We start from the raw sequence: 18565 nt of genomic DNA on the forward strand, positions 1-18565 counted from the left end.
CAACATTCCACATTCTAAATGTCACCGTGGCACACAGTTCATATTTCATTTTAGATGTTAACGTAGACACCACGACTTCCACCTTTGGTGCCTATGACGCACTAAACACAAGGCAAATGCGGTTGTCCTCAGCGAGCCGCATTGCGCTTAGCCAGTGGACTCGTGGTGGCACCCCGCAGTGGCCATGGTATCTACCGCTATCGGCCAATAGCAGCTGTCTAAGGGAATGACGAAATAGTGCATCTGAAGATAAAGTAGTGCGCCTAGAAGAAAGTGAGAACAGGGCCGTTTGAGTGAAAAGTGAAAGTGAAAAGTGAAGTGAAAAGTGAAAGTGAAAAGAGACCGTTTGAGAGAAAGGTGACTTTGTGGTCCGCTTGTGAGCTCCATGAACCACGTGTGATAGCAAAACTTGGCCGAGATGTTCGCAGCAGCGTATGTTACCCATAGACTATGTTACCTCACCAAGCTCGAGGGGTGGTTCAGGGCCCCTTTAACTGCAATTTCTGATTATTGATGACAGGTTAGGATGTGAAGATAAACATTGTCATACATAGGTTGTGGAATTACCATGGTAAATTTTCAGCCTTATGAACGCCAGACATTTTCACCTCTCTTGCTATGTGGAACATATCTCACAGCCTTGCCATTCTGCTGTTCATCCAAGCTGTAATTTACACATGCGCTGATTGTAGCTCTGCATAAGTATGTTACATATCAGTCTTGGCAATAATCCAACACATGCAGCCAATGTCTCTTTTATTTGCAATATTCACAAACATTATTTCGGTTCTCAGGCCAACTTGTATATCAATAGACGGCTGTGTAGGTGACTTGGCTTTTTCTACATTCACATTACACGTGGCTTTACCTAGTTTACATGTTGATGCGAGCTTACTCACTTATAGATGAAAAAATTCACTAGATGGCCAATTCTGTGCATCTCTGACCAGAGAAACACAAATGCCTTAAGGATTTTCTGATAAACTTGATTAAGATGCCTTAAGGATTTTCTGATAAGCTTGATTAAGCCACTTGGAGATTGTGTCATGTCTCAAACTGTGACAGTGACTCATATTGAGGGAATGAAGGTGGTGTAGAGGGGCACATCGTTTTTTAGCATGTGACTTTTAGTTGAAGTTGCCTGCTACAGACAGCATGTACCACAGTCTGGTTCATTCAGAGCACAAATATTTCATGCCTAGAATGTGCATACGCTGACAGAGGGATTGAAGACTGTGTTCGCTGGACAGTCAAAGACATATATGATGTAGGTGCCATCAGGTTGCGACACGCACCTGTAGAATCTGTGTGGGTCATTCGGATATGCATAGAAACCGTCATTAGAACACTTTAGCTCTGGTGCAGATGTTGTCATCGTAGGAAAACCTGTCGTCGTAAGTAGACTGACACTAGTCTCATTTTCTGGTTTCAATGTCGCTGGCAGCGTTGATGGTGAGTTAATCCCTGTAGTCGACGTTGTTTCTGGTTTCGGCTCCGCTGGTGTTGTTGATGGCAAATTCGTTGCCATGGTTGGGAGTGGTATGGTGGCATTAGCTTCAAGTGCATCTTTTATAGCTCTCTGCAGGGGATTTTTCACACCTCCACATGTTCCTGAGAAGTCATCCGTTTCAATGGACCAGACCATGGCGCCAGCAAGACCCAGGGAGCGTGCAAATAGGACCTGTTGTGCAGGAGAGCAACAGATCTGGAATTAACTGCTGTTGTTAATTGATTACAATCTCTCTTGTCATTTCTAATGTATAGAGGCCAAGTTCGAGTCCTGTCTGTGTAATCAAGGTGCTGCATCAACTGCTAGCGATTTGCGAAAGCATCTGTGACTGCTTTTTAAAGAGTGGCTTCATACACTTGTGTGAAGCCATCTATTTCAATAGAGAAGGCTGTGGAATTTGCAAGACCCATGGAGTGAGCAAACTTCACCTGTTGTGTGAGAAAGCAATAGATTTGCACTGGCTATTGTGTAGAAAATGCATAAAACAAATCTGGTGTCATTGATACTTTAAAACAGAATGGGATTGTTAGACACTTGAAGCTATGTCATGCCAGTTTACAAGTGGAGCTCCGATTTTTAATTTAATACAAGGCCTTCTTGGTGGTTAACTTCATAAGGAAAACATACATGGGCATGCATATGATGTGTGTACCTTCGGGGATGCTTATAGTATTTGATTGTTCATGTTACTGAATATACCTTGGCATTCGCCCTATGCCAAGATATGGCTTAGGGAAGAAATTCCGATTGATTAGAGCATGTTGAATTGCCTGCGTCTTTGTGCAGTGTAGTGACTTCCCGCAAGAGCAATGCTACACACATTCTTTACAGTGATGGGTCAGCAGGTTCGTCTAGACGACATTATGGACCTAGGTTTGATTGGCGACGAGTCGGCCAGGTTCTACGAAGATATGCCATATTTTGACCCACCATCCCCGCATCCATTTGACACCTGCCTCAAAGCTCACCAAGGTCATCACCTTTTTCTTAGCACGTAGCTACTATGCCTTCGTTGCTATGAAGACACCTGCCGCCCGTTGGGAGATATCGCTCACTGTAAGAAAAAAAAAAACGACCCTTTCGGGCTTATCCCCTAACAATAGTAATTTTTCGTGCATTTTCTTTTTTTAAGCTCTGCGACTCTGGTATAATTTTCAGGTCACAAATGGCCTGCGTGTGTTGGTGTGACACAGCATTCCTGACATCTATGAAAATAGCGAACGTTTAAATAATGGAAATGTACACACGATTGATGGTTATCGTCGGTAGACGAGATGAGCTCCAAAGAGGCGAATATTTTGCAGCTTTGTCCTTGGGCTGGGGGGTGGGGTGGGGAGCATGTCCGGAATGGCTATTTATTTATTTATTTATTTATTTATTTATTTATTGTTATTGTTATGACAATTCCAGCCCACGCACATTCTGGCTTGCAAAAAAAAAAAGTTTCACGTCAACTTCAGATGAGCTCCCACGCATCTGCGGAATTCTGCTCGAGTTGGGGGCTGACAAATAACCACCTCTTCCGTAAAGGCTTATTTTCTTTTTTTAAGTGATCGACAAGGGGAGACTGAGAGAAAGAAATCAATTAGAACCAGCAGAACTGTACTCTATATAGCCACCAGCTGCAAATGTCTTTGCTCACAGTTCGTATGATATGACCAGAGAACATGTTTTCGCAGTTGGCACTGTGTACCCGTGAGCCAGACAGTTATCACTTTTCTTACTTTTGCTGTGAGGCTTTGTGCATCGTCAAAGCCGATCCACAGGTTTCCATTCACAGCTACTGGGGCGACCACACCAGCGTCTCGCATTATTTTCCAGTCCTTGGACGCCAGAAGCTGCATGCAAATCTGAAAAATCGTGAGCAGGTTAAAAATTCTGTGGCCCATAAATACTTCACAGTGCGAAAATGAAGTGGATTGGCACGCACGAGGTTTACAACTTGCACTTCACATCAGCCGTTAGAGTCCTTTGGTATTCTTGTTGGTCGTGAAAACTTCTAATGCATCGTCTAGAGTGTGTGGCGAAGCGTTTTGGCCATGTACTAGCCTCGGTGCTTCGCTGTTAGGACAGGTACATCATTGTTCCGCCGTCTCCTGTCAAGCTTTAAGTATTACTGTAACCAGGCTGTGTTGGGCTAACATCGTCCGATGTAAGGCAAATGTATTTCCTGTGCTAAGAGGGATCAATATGGTGAAGCTGCATTTTGGAACTTGCACGCTGAACGCATCTGTTGGCGCTGAAGGCGCTCATTTATTTGGTTAATATTTTGAAATAAGCTGGAACTGAATGTAATGTAAGCTTTGCTGTAGTGGACGAGTGCTATCGGAGCAAGTGATCGCTCTTCCATCATAGCAGCACATGGAAAACAAATTCGCAACTCTGCTTTCATCACCGGGCAGAAGGAACGCGTTCGTGAAAGGAGGCCCTAATCTTGCGGGTGTAGTACCGCAGCTGATTATTTTTATGAACTCGTATTGTCGAAGATAACACGAAAGTGTACTGTGCACGATATAATTAATTTATATATTGGGTACATCTGCACAGCACATGCTCATACAAGCGCACAAATGTATCATTAAGACACTAAACCAGTCAAGCATGATTTAATGTTTCGTTTTAATGGCCCTTGAAGAGCTCATTGTACCACCCACCGACCGAAACAGAAATAGGAAATTTTATAGCAGCAGAGTCTGAGTGACTGGTGGCAAGCACCCGCCTATACTAACCTCATTGTAGCCAAGGTAACCCGCTTCTCCAGTTGCGGGCCCAGCGGGTCCGGGACCCACTGTGGGAGCCAGGAAGCCGTTGTTCTTTGGGTTGGCCAGCGTGAAGGTGCGGCCATAAAGGGGCATGCCTAGCACGAGCTTGTTCGGGTCTGCACCCTTGTCGAGCCACATCTTGACAGCTTGCACCTGTGGAGGAAGCAGTCACCCATTGGACCATCAACATGCTACAGATATCCAGCAGAGATCCAAAACGTGACATTTGAACATTTCTAGGACATATCTAAGAAGCCTGTGAATCATTGGATGTCCATGGAATCGTCCCATGCACGCAAATTGCCGTTCATAGAAATGTCCCACGAATGTCATAATTGGATATTTGGACGTCCAAGAGATGTCTAAATATGGATTTTTATTGCGTAATTCTGAGTACGTCTCAAGGGCATTTTTGTCAGGATGCAGGACGCTTCTGGGACATTGTGTTACCAATCGTCCAAAGGATGTTCGTGGGACGTTTGGTTGTGAATTTAGGATATCCACAGGATGTCCTTATTGATTATAAATTAACACAATAGGGACGTTCCTCATAATGTGCCCTAGCAGGGCAGCAGGCCTGCTGCATTTTACGTACCGTTAACTAAGTAAGTTTGGTCTGGTTTTGTGTTGGCTTGTGGGGCAATGATGAAAAAGAATTGCATGGCTCTTGAAGATCCATCCCAGTGGTCCAGTAAGGTGACCAAACATTTTTTGTCATGCAAGCTGAAGTACCAGGAGACAGGCCAGGAATACAGCCCAGTGCATCTCAAAGCACTTAAAGAAGGCTGCAGTGCTGCTAAGCATTGTGCACATAATTACCTGCTACAGTAAGCTAATACATTACATACAACTTGATAAAAATGCATTAATTTAAAACATAGACATGCAAGCTATACTTTTTTGTGCTAACAGGAACGAAGCTACAGAACTACTAAGTTCTGCAGACTGCTGAATCATTTGACAATCTCATTAAAAATACTGCATTTATTTCAGTAAAACAGTTGCAGGAATATCACGAGTTCAACTCTCAAATGCACTCAGCAGTGTCAGTAAAGCGCATCAATGCAAACGAATAAAACTCAATAATTTCATCATACAAGCTCGGCTATTAGGAGTTATGGCGCACCATGGTTAGTAAAAGTTCGCATGAATTAAACTGTTGACAAATGAACTTTAGGTAGCAAGAAAATTTAAGAATTCACAGTGGGGCCACTATGGAAGATATCACAAGGCTTGCTGTGGGCTCACTTCTGTGGTCGCAAGCACATCAATGCAAAATTTGCTGAACAGTTCAGATATGTTAGCCACTTTAAGTTGCCAGAGCATTTCCCTAGGCCATATTCAGTAGTTACACTAAACGATTTATGCTAAAAATGTCAGAACTACATTAGGCATTAACGAAATTACTTGAGACTAGTTCAGTGGTCATGTAGACCGAAACAGCTGCTGTATGGTCATCCATATATAGAGCAAATGCAATATGCATCCATAACAAGTTCTGGTAAAGGTCACCAGAGGAAACATTGACACTTTCGTGTAGTGACGAGACCATTTCAGTTGAGCTAATATTTTGCAGATGCGCCTCGGCCAGTAACAAAAATTTAAAAGCCCTCTGCAAGGGTGGGGGGTACAAAGGAAGTTAGTAGGAGGGCTACTGCGGGCTGACTCACTTCAACAGTCGCAGGCGCATAAATGAAATATTTGCTGAAAAGTTCACAAGTGTCTTAGCCCTGAAGGAAGCTACTCCAAACTTCCTGTGGGCCTACTTCAGTGGTCGCACAGTAAAGGTGCTACTAAAGATTTGATACATACACTGGGCATTAATAATATTACTAAAGGATTGCTTAAGCAGTTGCAAACACGAACATTACTAGAGAGTTCACAGGTACAAAAGCAGTTACAAGACACTTGCTTCGGCACAAAACCAAACTGATTTCACAGGTACCAGAAGTTACACGATGTTTGCTGCGCTTGAGTGGTCACAAACACAAATTCACCATAAGTGTTCACAGGCTTGAAGGCCTCTAAGCAAGTAAACAGCAGCTGAATGCGACCTTTCCGTGGTCGCAGCCAAATATTACCAAAGCCGTCACAGGTACCTTGGTGACTACACAATTAACTAAAGGCTTGCAGCATACTCGCTTCAGCAGTCATAGACAGAAAAATGTATTATACAAGTTATACAAGCTAACAGAGGATTTGTGTTGGTTTGCTTCAGTGGTCACTCAAACACAAGTTCATCCGAAAATTTCACAGGTATCGGACAGCCTCAATGGAAGTTACAGAGGCAGAGCATGGCTGGTCTTCTATGGCAGCAGATACAAATACTTCTGAAAAGATCACAGCTATCTTGGCGACTAAACATATTACTAAGACTCACTGCAGGCTAGCTCAGCAATCACAGGCAACTGCATTGCAGTTCACATGTACTAAGAAATTTAGTGGGGTATTTATGTGGACCTGCTTGAACAGTCGCAGAGGCAAAAATTAACCCTGAGTTCACAGGTACATCAGCCCACAAGTAAGTTGCCACACGCTAGGTGCAGCCTTTCATCTATGGTTATAGGTGCGGAACAGAAGAGATCACGGGTACGCTACACAATTTACTAGTCATCCTGCAGGATCGGTTCCAGTGGCCGCAGACACGAGAATAGACTGTTAGCAGGGTGTCTACCAAGTTGACATTTCCAAATTCCATGAGTTTTCCAGGTTTTCCCCGAGTGCCTCTGTAAAGTTCCCTGAGAAATACAGAACTTTGTTTTACATCAAGACAGGCTGACACCATGTCGCCCGATGCTGTCACTCTCTAGTAAGCATGCTAAAAATAAAAAATAAACTTAATCGAGTTTGAATAGTAAGGAGTAGCATTCATTCTATTCAAAAAGAAATCAGAAGGAAAGAGTTATTGGTAAAATGCACAGCAAATAAAATATCTTTGAAAAAAGAATGGTAAAACTTATTGCAAATTGAGTCGAACATTCTCAAATATGAATAAAAAGGAGATGCATACAGAGAAATTTTTTCGAATATGAGATATTCTTTATCAATTGATAGCAAGCTCATTGGTATGAGGCCCGCACTTGTCACAAGTGAGATGGTCTCTCAACAGCTGTTGTGTCAACCTCAACTGTCCTGACATACTCTAAGCCCGCGCACAATGCCTCAGTGTTGCGTTTCACTGTTTTGAAGAGCTTATTTTGGTTTGGATGAGGGACACCTGCATCTTGGCGTCAGCCAACACTTAGTTTGTTGAGCTCAAGCTCCTTGAAAGAAGCGGCGGCACGCTTCCTTTCTCGTTCATCCCTCAATGCGTAGGTTTTTTTCTGTTCTCGTCCTCCTTCCACTGCCTGTTCGCCCCACGGACCATTTGAAGCATCCTCTTCCTCAGTTGTACAGTCAGCACCCAATTTTTGGACGCCCTGGGGGCCACGAAAATGTCTGTAAAATCGGGCAGTTCGAAAAAAAATGAATGCATGTCTTTTGGTGCCATTAAGGGCTCAAATTGCCACAGGCACATCCGAAGAAAAGAACTGAAAGACTTTCGTGTATGTTTCACCGCGTAACATTTCCTTATTGAGACGAACCTGACTTTCAGGAACCAGGAATATGTAACACGTCGTGCTCTCCGATTCGAAGCCAATCGCGAGGACCACAAGGACAGAGTCGGTGCCATTGCTATATACCACTTGCAGAAGCAATGGCAGCGACGGCGCCGAACAACCACTGGTACTGGTGTTGATCGCGCTTTACCCAGTGTGCATTGCAGTCACTCCAGTAGTGTCCATTATGCAAATTTACCCGGGCGTTTCTCTGAAAATTGGCTTCATCTGTGCACATGATGTTGCACAAAAGTCCGGTGGCTCATTGGCTTTTGTGAGAACTCAGTTCAAGAAATCTAGACGATTCTGCAGGTCCCTATGTTCCAAGCATTGGTGCTGCATAAGGAGGTACAGGTGAAAGGCCGTCATTTAGAATCCTCCTAACTACCCAGGTAGCACAAAAGAGATACGTAACGTTTTCGTAGCGTTTATCCAAGACGATAAAAACGGGTTAAAGAAGACACGAATGAAAGAACTTCGGCGGGAAAACGTCGGATATCTCTGCTAATGTCCGGCTTAATTACTTTCTTGAGACGATCTAGAACAGGTCTGCAAGACGTATTCGAAAAGCTGGTCTAGAAATAGGATTGGGAAAGACACAAGTAATCCTTTTGCCAAAACTATTCGTAACCAATTTCTAAACGTTTTTAGGACGTTATCAAAAAGCTGGTCTAGAAGCGGTCTTGAAAGGTTTACGATCATCTGAAGCTAATTTTCGCGGGTGACGGGCGCGATCAGACATCGTTGTTCAAAACACGCGTTTAGTTTCGCCTCACGCGACTGGCCTATGCCGCGCAGACGTCGTCAGCCGCAACCGTTGGCACGGCCTAGGCCAATCGCGTGAGGTGAAACTGATCGGGCGTTTCGAACAACGATCTCCAATCGCGCCCCAGATGAGTAGAAGCGTCGGTGTTGACTGTAAGAACCATGGCGCAGTGCCAAGCACTGTTCCCCGCATGGCCGGCGCATCGTCTACCAAGTCGCACGAAAATGAGCCTGTTAGGAATAATAAATCCTTAATACCGCCTTTAGTAAGCTACGATGCTTACAACCACAATGGGAACGACCTCCTGCAAAGAACAAATGGCCACGTCTTGGCAGGTGGCCAGACCAAGCCCTTCATGCCAAGAGTGCATGAAATGAGAACATTGTGACAAAGCAAGAACACTTTATTAAAATGTAATGCTTATGCAAGGTTCGAACAAACTGTGTGAGAAATGCAAATAGAAATAAAAGTACATCAACAATGACAAAAGTCGCAGAAAGGATTCGTAATGAACTCGAAAGTGAACATTCACTAGCACATAAACAAAATTCCAAGTACACATACAAAAATGAACAGAAAAACCTGGAGTGTACTAAAGTGTCTAATTTATCATAGTAAAGTGCGCGTGCTATTAGATGGACTAGAGTTACGCAGAAGTGACATCGGAGCGAATGGAAGAAGTAGACTGAAAAATGCAAGAGTATAAATTGGATGGTAACTGCCTCCAAGCAATGTTACCAGTCATCTAGAAGCTTGAAAAGAGCACAAAAAGAAATACCACCGCATACCATCATAAAACAATCCTGTGACAGAAATAAAAAAAATGGGAACAATGCAAAATTGGAAATATTGCCTTTAGGATATATCAAAGAAGGTAATGGCGAGAAAAATAACCATACAACAAAAAAGCAATAAAGTGAAATTAGTACAGAATACTTAAACGGGGGATTCAGTGTAACAAGTGAACACTACTGTAGTACAGCGAACGATGAGACAGTAATGCTGCATCTTGCCACTCCAGAACGTGAGAAATGAATATGCAAGCCTCATATTAGAAACTTACATAAACATGGAAATAAAATGGAATGCACTGGAAGCTGCATTTGTGTAACAAAGGAAGCAATGGTCATAATAAATAGTAAGTGTTTTATCTAAAAAGCCATTTACAAGAGGCAAAGTTGTACCTCTCTGGCAAAAATAAAGTTGCAACGAATAATTTGCAAACCAGCAAATACATTAATTAGCACACTGACATGTCGCACTTTGCGCACATCTCCAGTCTCCTAAAGCTCCTAAAGTAAAAAAAAAGCACTCTGAATGAGAAAAACGTTTAACACATGTAGCCCAGAGCAAATTCTTTGCCAGTTCACTCACACTTTCACATCCAAAAACATTTGCCACAAAGTCCAGGCACAGTTCCACTGATGTTTACCAATTCACCCCCACTTTCACGTCCAAAAATATTTGGCACACAGTCCAGGCAAAGTTTCATAGATAAACAGCTTGAGAGCACCCTACTGATTATTGTGCAGTCCCGCTGCTGGAAATAGAACTGCCGCACATGCTGGTAGTGGTTTCAATCTAGACACAATTGCTGCCCTGGACAGGTATGTTCAGATATCTGCACTGCATGGTGCTCCATTTTGTCGAAGTAGACACATTGATGCACTACGCTGGTAATTGAAATGTTTGAATGCACAAGTATTGGCTTCACCAGAGAGACTTGCCCACATACCACCACTGGCATATATATGCACTTGCTCTTCACTCAGTAGCATTGAACTTAAAGTGTTCCCTATGTGGGAGCCATGTGTAAAACCGGTGTCACACGACCACTCTCGATCGCGATCAAGCCCGATCCGGATCGAAATTATCGATGCGACTGGCTCACTCTCGTAGCTTGCGCAGAGGAGCCATCACGACCGAGAAATTCGATTTGTAACAGACTGGATAGCGGCTAAAAGAGCCCCGTGTGAAACCGGTATCAAATAATGCAAAGACGTACGCTAGGAAAATATGTTGCACAAGGACAAAGAACTGCGACATGCCCTGTTGTGCGAAGCGCGCGAACAGAACACATGTATATACATATATATATAAACTGCGAGAGCGCTTCGCGAACTCCATGCGCACACATGGCACCCGCACGAACTCGGCAGGCCGCCGTAAAGCGCGAAGGGCGCACAGCGTACGTACATTCCGACACATGTCCCAAACTGCAAACAATCGTACTACCTAAAGCATACAAGTTATTTTATACCAAGAGCATACTCGACTCACGTATGCAGTATGCACAAGCGAGTTATGCAGCGTACATGCTGTATCCATTCGCCAAATAGTAAAATTGATAACAAGCACAAAGCTACAAGGGACTCAATACATTACTACCATTTGAGGCGTCAAATAAAATCGAATTTGGCCGTTTCATATATTGGACAGAATATATGGACACATGTGGTACCCGGTAATACCATGAAATACCCATCACGTGGGTAAAGGGGGCGAAAACACAATCGAGAACCTGAAGCGCAAACGATAAAAGCACGGTATGGTGCACGCAAAATTCTGTCAGTGCGCTGTAGCGCGAGGGAAGAAAATAGGGCGAGCACTTGACCTCACCTTTTGGGATACCGCACTAGTAGTGAATCATTAAAAAAAAGCCTGCTTGAACCAGTTCCCTTGTCTGCAACACTCTTGCTAAACGGGAGACTAAAATACCACGATGATGGCTCTATTGCGGAGATCGGCAAGGTGCGCACAGACAGAAATTTTGCCGCCTTTCTTCGCATTCTGCAAAATGCTTTCTTGTTAGGATCACGCATAGCGGCCGACCCCGACGCTAGGGACACACAGGCACGATTTCGTCCCTCTAACTTTCGTCCTTATACTGCCCTTAACGCCTTAATTACAGCGTCAGTGAAAAGGCGCCTCACATAACATGACAATGAACTTGAAGAGGTGATTAGTTCCCTCCACTCCGCGCCCTCCAATTGAAAACACTACTGATTTCCAAATTAAACTACACAAACAGATCGCACAACCCAAACTAATCACAGAACGTCGTTTTCTTGACGGCAAAACCCTGCAACACTTACATGACAAAGGGCAGCGGCAGCACATTCAGAACAGCCGTTATCATACCACAGCGCAATGCAAGTGCGATAACGTTATTATGCCCGGCTCAAACAGATCGCACAACCCAAACTAATCACAGAATGTCGTTTTCTTGACAGCAAAGCACTGCAACAGTTACATGACAAAGGGCAGCGGCAGCACATTCAGAACAGTCGCAAACAGACCACAGTGCCATGCGAGTGCGATAACGTAACTATGCCCGGCTTCACGAATAACGTGGCCGCCTTGATCACATAACAATTGAAAACACTACTGATTTCCAAATTAAAACCACACAAACATATCGCACAACCCAAACTGATCACAGAATATCGTTTTCTTGACAGCAAAACACTGCAACACTTACATAGCAAAGGGCAGCGGCAGCACGTTCAGAACAGCCGCAAACACACCACAGCGCAATGCGAGTGCGGTGACGCGACGACGCCATGACGACGCGACTATGCCCCGGCTCGCCCGGCTGCCCGGCATCACGAATCACGTGGCCACCTTGGTCACATGATTTGACGACGATATCGCCACCTTGCGCAAGGTTGGATCGCGTTGATGGGTTGTTGAATATTGTAGAAGCCGCTAAAGAGGCTGACGCGCCGTGGCGTGGCGGTGGCGTTTTGAGTCGTTTGCAAAACGTATTCACCCCTCGTTTTTAAGCTGTCTGGCTTCCAACGTTATCACAACGTATTCACCCCTCGTTTTTAAGCTATCTTGTTTGGAACGTCTTTGATGCGTCGATTTTGGTCAAAAATCCGTATAAAATAACTTGTATGCTTTAGGTAGTACGATTGTTTGCAGTTTGGGACATGTGTCGCAATGTACGCTGTGCGCCCTTCGCGCTTTACGGCGGCCTGCCGAGTTCGTGCGGGTGCCATGTGTGCGCATGGAGTTCGCGAAGCGCTCTCGCAGTTTATATATATATGTATATACATGTGTTCTGTTCGCGCGCTTCGCACAACAGGGCATGTCGCAGTTCTTTGTCCTTGTGCAACATATTTTCCTAGCGTACGTCTTTGCATTATTTGATACCGGTTTCACACGGGGCTCTTTTAGCCGCTATCCAGTCTGTTACAAATCGAATTTCTCGGTCGTGATGGCTCCTCTGCGCAAGCTACGAGAGTGAGCCAGTCGCATCGATAATTTCGATCCGGATCGGGCTTGATCGCGATCGAGAGTGGTCGTGTGACACCGGTTTTACACATGGCTCCCACATAGGGAACACTTTAAGTTCAATGCTACTGAGTGAAGAGCAAGTGCATATATATGCCAGTGGTGGTATGTGGGCAAGTCTCTCTGGTGAAGCCAATACTTGTGCATTCAAACATTTCAATTACCAGCGTAGTGCATCAATGTGTCTACTTCGACAAAATGGAGCACCATGCAGTGCAGATATCTGAACATACCTGTCCAGGGCAGCAATTGTGTCTAGATTGAAACCACTACCAGCATGTGCGGCAGTTCTATTTCCAGCAGCGGGACTGCACAATAATCAGTAGGGTGCTCTCAAGCTGTTTATCTATGAAACTTTGCCTGGACTGCGTGCCAAATATTTTTGGACGTGAAAGTGGGGGTGAATTGGTAAACATCAGTGGAACTGTGCCTGGACTTTGTGGCAAATGTTTTTGGATGTGAAAGTGTGAGTGAACTGGCAAAGAATTTGCTCTGGGCTACATGTGTTAAACGTTTTTCTCATTCAGAGTGCTTTTTTTTTACTTTAGGAGACTGGAGATGTGCGCAAAGTGCGACATGTCAGTGTGCTAATTAATGTATTTGCTGGTTTGCAAATTATTCGTTGCAACTTTATTTTTGCCAGAGAGGTACAACTTTGCCTCTTGTAAATGGCTTTTTAGATAAAACACTTACTATTTATTATGACCATTGCTTCCTTTGTTACACAAATGCAGCTTCCAGTGCATTCCATTTTATTTCCATGTTTATGTAAGTTTCTAATATGAGGCTTGCATATTCATTTCTCACGTTCTGGAGTGGCAAGATGCAGCATTACTGTCTCATCGTTCGCTGTACTACAGTAGTGTTCACTTGTTACACTGAATCCCCCGTTTAAGTATTCTGTACTAATTTCACTTTATTGCTTTTTTGTTGTATGGTTATTTTTCTCGCCATTACCTTCTTTGATATATCCTAAAGGCAATATTTCCAATTTTGCATTGTTCCCATTTTTTTTATTTCTGTCACAGGATTGTTTTATGATGGTATGCGGTGGTATTTCTTTTTGTGCTCTTTTCAAGCTTCTAGATGACTGGTAACATTGCTTGGAGGCAGTTACCATCCAATTTATACTCTTGCATTTTTCAGTCTACTTCTTCCATTCGCTCCGATGTCACTTCTGCGTAACTCTAGTCCATCTAATAGCACGCGCACTTTACTATGATAAATTAGACACTTTAGTACACTCCAGGTTTTTCTGTTCATTTTTGTATGTGTACTTGGAATTTTGTTTATGTGCTAGTGAATGTTCACTTTCGAGTTCATTACGAATCCTTTCTGCGACTTTTGTCATTGTTGATGTACTTTTATTTCTATTTGCATTTCTCACACAGTTTGTTCGAACCTTGCATAAGCATTACATTTTAATAAAGTGTTCTTGCTTTGTCACAATGTTCTCATTTCATGCACTCTTGGCATGAAGGGCTTGGTCTGGCCACCTGCCAAGACGTGGCCATTTGTTCTTTGCAGGAGGTCGTTCCCATTGTGGTTGTAAGCATCGTAGCTTACTAAAGGCGGTATTAAGGATTTATTATTCCTAACAGGCTCATTTTCGTGCGACTTGGTAGACGATGCGCCGGCCATGCGGGGAACAGTGCTTGGCACTGCGCCATGGTTCTTACAGTCAACACCGACGCTTCTACTCATCTGGGGCGCGATTGGAGATCGTTGTTCGAAACGCCCGATCAGTTTCACCTCACGCGATTGGCCTAGGCCGTGCCAACGGTTGCGGCTGACGACGTCTGCGCGGCATAGGCCAGTCGCGTGAGGCGAAACTAAACGCGTGTTTTGAACAACGATGTCTGATCGCGCCCGTCACCCGCGAAAATTAGCTTCAGATGATCGTAAACCTTTCAAGACCGCTTCTAGACCAGCTTTTTGATAACGTCCTAAAAACGTTTAGAAATTGGTTACGAATAGTTTTGGCAAAAGGATTACTTGTGTCTTTCCCAATCCTATTTCTAGACCAGCTTTTCGAATACGTCTTGCAGACCTGTTCTAGATCGTCTCAAGAAAGTAATTAAGCCGGACATTAGCAGAGATATCCGACGTTTTCCCGCCGAAGTTCTTTCATTCGTGTCTTCTTTAACCCGTTTTTATCGTCTTGGATAAACGCTACGAAAACGTTACGTATCTCTTTTGTGCTACCTGGGTTGGACTGTGTGTGTTGGTCCCACATATAGCCGGGATGGGACATCCCGTTGAAAAATCCTTGAGACATCCATAGGATTAAAGTTTTAGGATTTTGTTTAGATCCTAGAAGTTCAGTCGTGTGGATGTCGAAAGGATGTCTTAAATAGGACATCCCGAAATTATTGTCCACGTGTTATCCACTGGGCGTCCTGACCGGGACTTGGACGTTCGGATCTAATCGGGATGTCCAGAGGATATTTGTGGTCCAATGTACAAGAACTAAGGCGAGAACGCGCGGCATCACTAACGAGAAAAATAAGTTGCATCTGTATTACTGAAATTACGCTGCGACAACACACACATACAAATTAAACCAATCATGCCGTGAAAAGAGGCTTGATAAGGGTGAAAAGACCACGAAGGAAGGAAAAAGATAGGAGGCAGCATACCGCAACGCGATTAAAGCCAGACTGGTGGCCCCAACACGTGATCGCACTTCAAAGTGCGCGGTTGGTTTTAGTGTTCCCGCGCGGCAGGCAGAGCTCCGGCAGGGCAGCTGAACAAACGTGCACCGAATAAAGACTATTAGCATAACTACTGGGAACAAAACGCCTCAGCAAATATTGATTCTTGCTGCCGTGCTCTCGGTGCAAGAGGTCACGTGCATGGGCCACCAATGTGGCTTCACGTAGCGTGCGCTTGCCAAGGCTGGCTGCGCGACGTAATGCTCCCTCCTTATGTTTCTTTCCTCTATGGAATATACGCAAAGCAGAAACCCTGGTGGCGACGCTGCTTTAACGTTTTTGCATAAATTCGCCGTGACGTCATGGATTTTGACGGCGTCTGCTCGAGCTCATATAGGAAGTTTTTTTATCCTTGAAGATGGACTACATTATATATCTCAAGGAGCCAAGGACTGAAGCTATAGCATGTTTTGAGGACCTTTCCTGTGCCACAACGTTCCGAATTCGAGAGCAGGTACACGAAATCCATGACGTCATACTGACGTACCGGCGCTGGGGTTTCGGCGCGAAATTCGAAATAGGAAAGTTTTGTCAACATTATATTCCAGCACTTAATCAACCTCACACCGCGTAATTGTATAAAGGATTGTTTTAAATGAGTATCAGTTTCTCTTTAGTGTCCCTTAAAGCGCACGCGCAGAGTTGCCGCCACATGTCGACGCAAGCGCAGCAGTGACCCCCGTCCTCCAACTTCGGTATTATTATCCTCCTCATTCCATTGTACTCCACTTCCCATGGTACACAGATTTTACATGCACCAGATTCTAGTAGCCTCATTCAGGACCGGCGTGTGCTGCGGACACACAGCGTAGCCCGCCATATTGCCTCGAACTCTGAGGAAGCAACATGAAAGGAACAGTCCGCCACTGACGTAAGCACGGCTTTCTGCTGTGATTGAGAATCGAAAAATACCTTTCTATTCGCTAGCTGCCGAATTCATTAGGAAAACTTGCGAACTGAAGAGTTTAACGTCCTCCGCAGTGGTTTGTTGTGTATGCCCAGTGTCTCTATATATATATTTCTACGCGCAAGCAATATAATCGCGCGTAGTCTCACGTTATCTCCAGTTATAGATTGCCGCAGGGCTTCGACGTGCGTTTTTGTTCACCATGGAGCGCTCAGATATCGCCAGTGTATATCCAGCAAGTTTTCTTTTTATGTCTTTTGTCACTGGATTCAATATTAGCCTCTGTATATGGACCCTACCTAGAGTCCCATCATTCCGGGCAAATATTGTGAGTAAACCGTACCAACTAGTCCAAGAATCAGCCTTGTTAAATATTGAAAGCCATTCCAAAGAGACAGACACATAAAATCCTATAATGGCGAAACGTCATTCCGCGCCGCTTCTGTAGTGTTGTATTGTCATCATGCCGGTCCCCCCTGAAAGTGTCTCAGCGTAAGGCACTCGTTTCTAGCCAGGCTAATTTTCGGCGATTTGATTATATGCCGAAACTTCTGGAAATATTTGCGAGTGCTGTAAATTCGCCCCAGTGGACAGGCCATTAGAAGGCCGGGCACAATTTAAAAAATAATAATAAAATAAATAAGAAGAACAATATTTGCGATTTCTATAGCTATTTGTTAAAAGCACGATCTCGCCATTGTACTTGTGTCAGTTAGTATCTCGACAAAATAATACTTGCCACGTTGAGCTTTTTCTCATCTTCACTGGCGTTTTCGCGGACTCCTAGCGGTGAACAGTGTCCAGTGTAACTGTTCCAAGCCCCGAAGAAGTCATACGCCATGACGGAAATGTAGTCCAGGTGCCTGGGAGGTAGTACAATTTCTTTAACATCTCTGCGTGGACATCCGAAAAAACAAAAGTATATATATAAGGCGAATTAACTGCTGTGCGTTATTTGCGTGTTTGAATAGCACGCGTGAATATTAACTTGCAGCGAGGTGACTCAAACGCATACCTTGTAATCGCAGGCACATCGTAGGCCCCATCCACAGTGCTCTCCCCTGCAGATACAGCCGCTGTCAAAAGTCGTCCAGGACCAAGAACTTTCCGGAGCTCCTGCGCAAGAAGGATACACAGTGAACTCTCATTATATCGAAGTCGTCGGGACAGAACTCTTATTCGTTTTAAGCGGTATTTCCGTTAAAAGCGGAGATGCTCTAAAAGAGCGATAGTATAGGGCGGGACGTGCACTCCGATTGCGCGGAAGCTCGTAAAAATTACACTAAAAAATTGCTGGCTCTCCCGTAATCGAGAGTATATGTAAGCATGAAGTGACAACCGGCAACAGATTGGTTGGAGATGATACTAGCCACGATCTTAAAGTGGGTGTAGTGTATGTTCACAACGGCACACCCCACCACACCACACCGCACCGCGTCATACTGTGCACTGGTCCAGTGAATAAGAATAGAGATGTGGGCGAGTTCGTTTAAGTCCATGGTGTAAAATTTCTGCAGCACGAAAAGCTGAAGTGCAGAAAAAAGAAAGAAAAAAATTGACAAAGGAAGAAGCGCTCGTGCTGTCCTCTTGTAAGCCTTCTTCCTTCGTCCGCTTTCTTTTTTTTTTTTTCGCACTTCAGTGCTTGGCAGTGCAGAAATTTTAACCATGTGCACTGGTCCCTGTGGACGCTGCCCAGCTAGAAGAATAATGAATTGGATTCTGGGGTCTTACGTGCCAAATCCACGATTTGATTATGAGGCACGCCGTACGCTCTTAAGAGGAAGCTTTAGCTCGAGTGCTCCTATCTAAATACATGTAAAAGGAGAATTCGTTTTTCTCAGCAACCACTGCACCAAATTTGACTAGGTTTGTTGCACTTAAAAGACAAACCTAAAATCTAGTGACTGTTGGTTTCGAATTTTTGAGTTAGGTCGTCAATTTTTTATTAAAAATTGGCAAAAATCGAACATTTTCAAAAAACGAAACTATCAAGTTTAAAACTCTGTAA

General features: G+C 44.1%; 1 protein-coding gene across 5 annotated transcripts in view; it reads right to left on the bottom strand.

The window, feature by feature from the left end:
- Positions 1-739: 739 nt before the first annotated feature.
- The window catches only part of LOC142571908 (chitinase-3-like protein 1), a 45413-nt gene continuing 27587 nt past the window's right edge, over positions 740-18565 (bottom strand). For 4 of the 5 annotated variants that reach the window (XM_075680611.1, XM_075680613.1, XM_075680612.1 and 1 more), the window contains 5 exons: positions 17573-17673; positions 17297-17420; positions 4240-4425; positions 3235-3360; positions 740-1681 (listed from right to left, as the gene is read on the bottom strand). In XM_075680611.1, the coding sequence (XP_075536726.1) occupies positions 1199-1681; positions 3235-3360; positions 4240-4425; positions 17297-17420; positions 17573-17673 (1020 nt within the window). In that variant the 3' untranslated portion in view covers positions 740-1198. The remainder of the gene's footprint in view (positions 1682-3234; positions 3361-4239; positions 4426-17296; positions 17421-17572; positions 17674-18565) is intronic. The other variant, XR_012825971.1, reaches the window with a different exon arrangement.

Source organism: Dermacentor variabilis, chromosome 2 (assembly GCF_050947875.1).
Source record: "Dermacentor variabilis isolate Ectoservices chromosome 2, ASM5094787v1, whole genome shotgun sequence".
NCBI classification, from domain to species: domain Eukaryota; kingdom Metazoa; phylum Arthropoda; class Arachnida; order Ixodida; family Ixodidae; genus Dermacentor; species Dermacentor variabilis.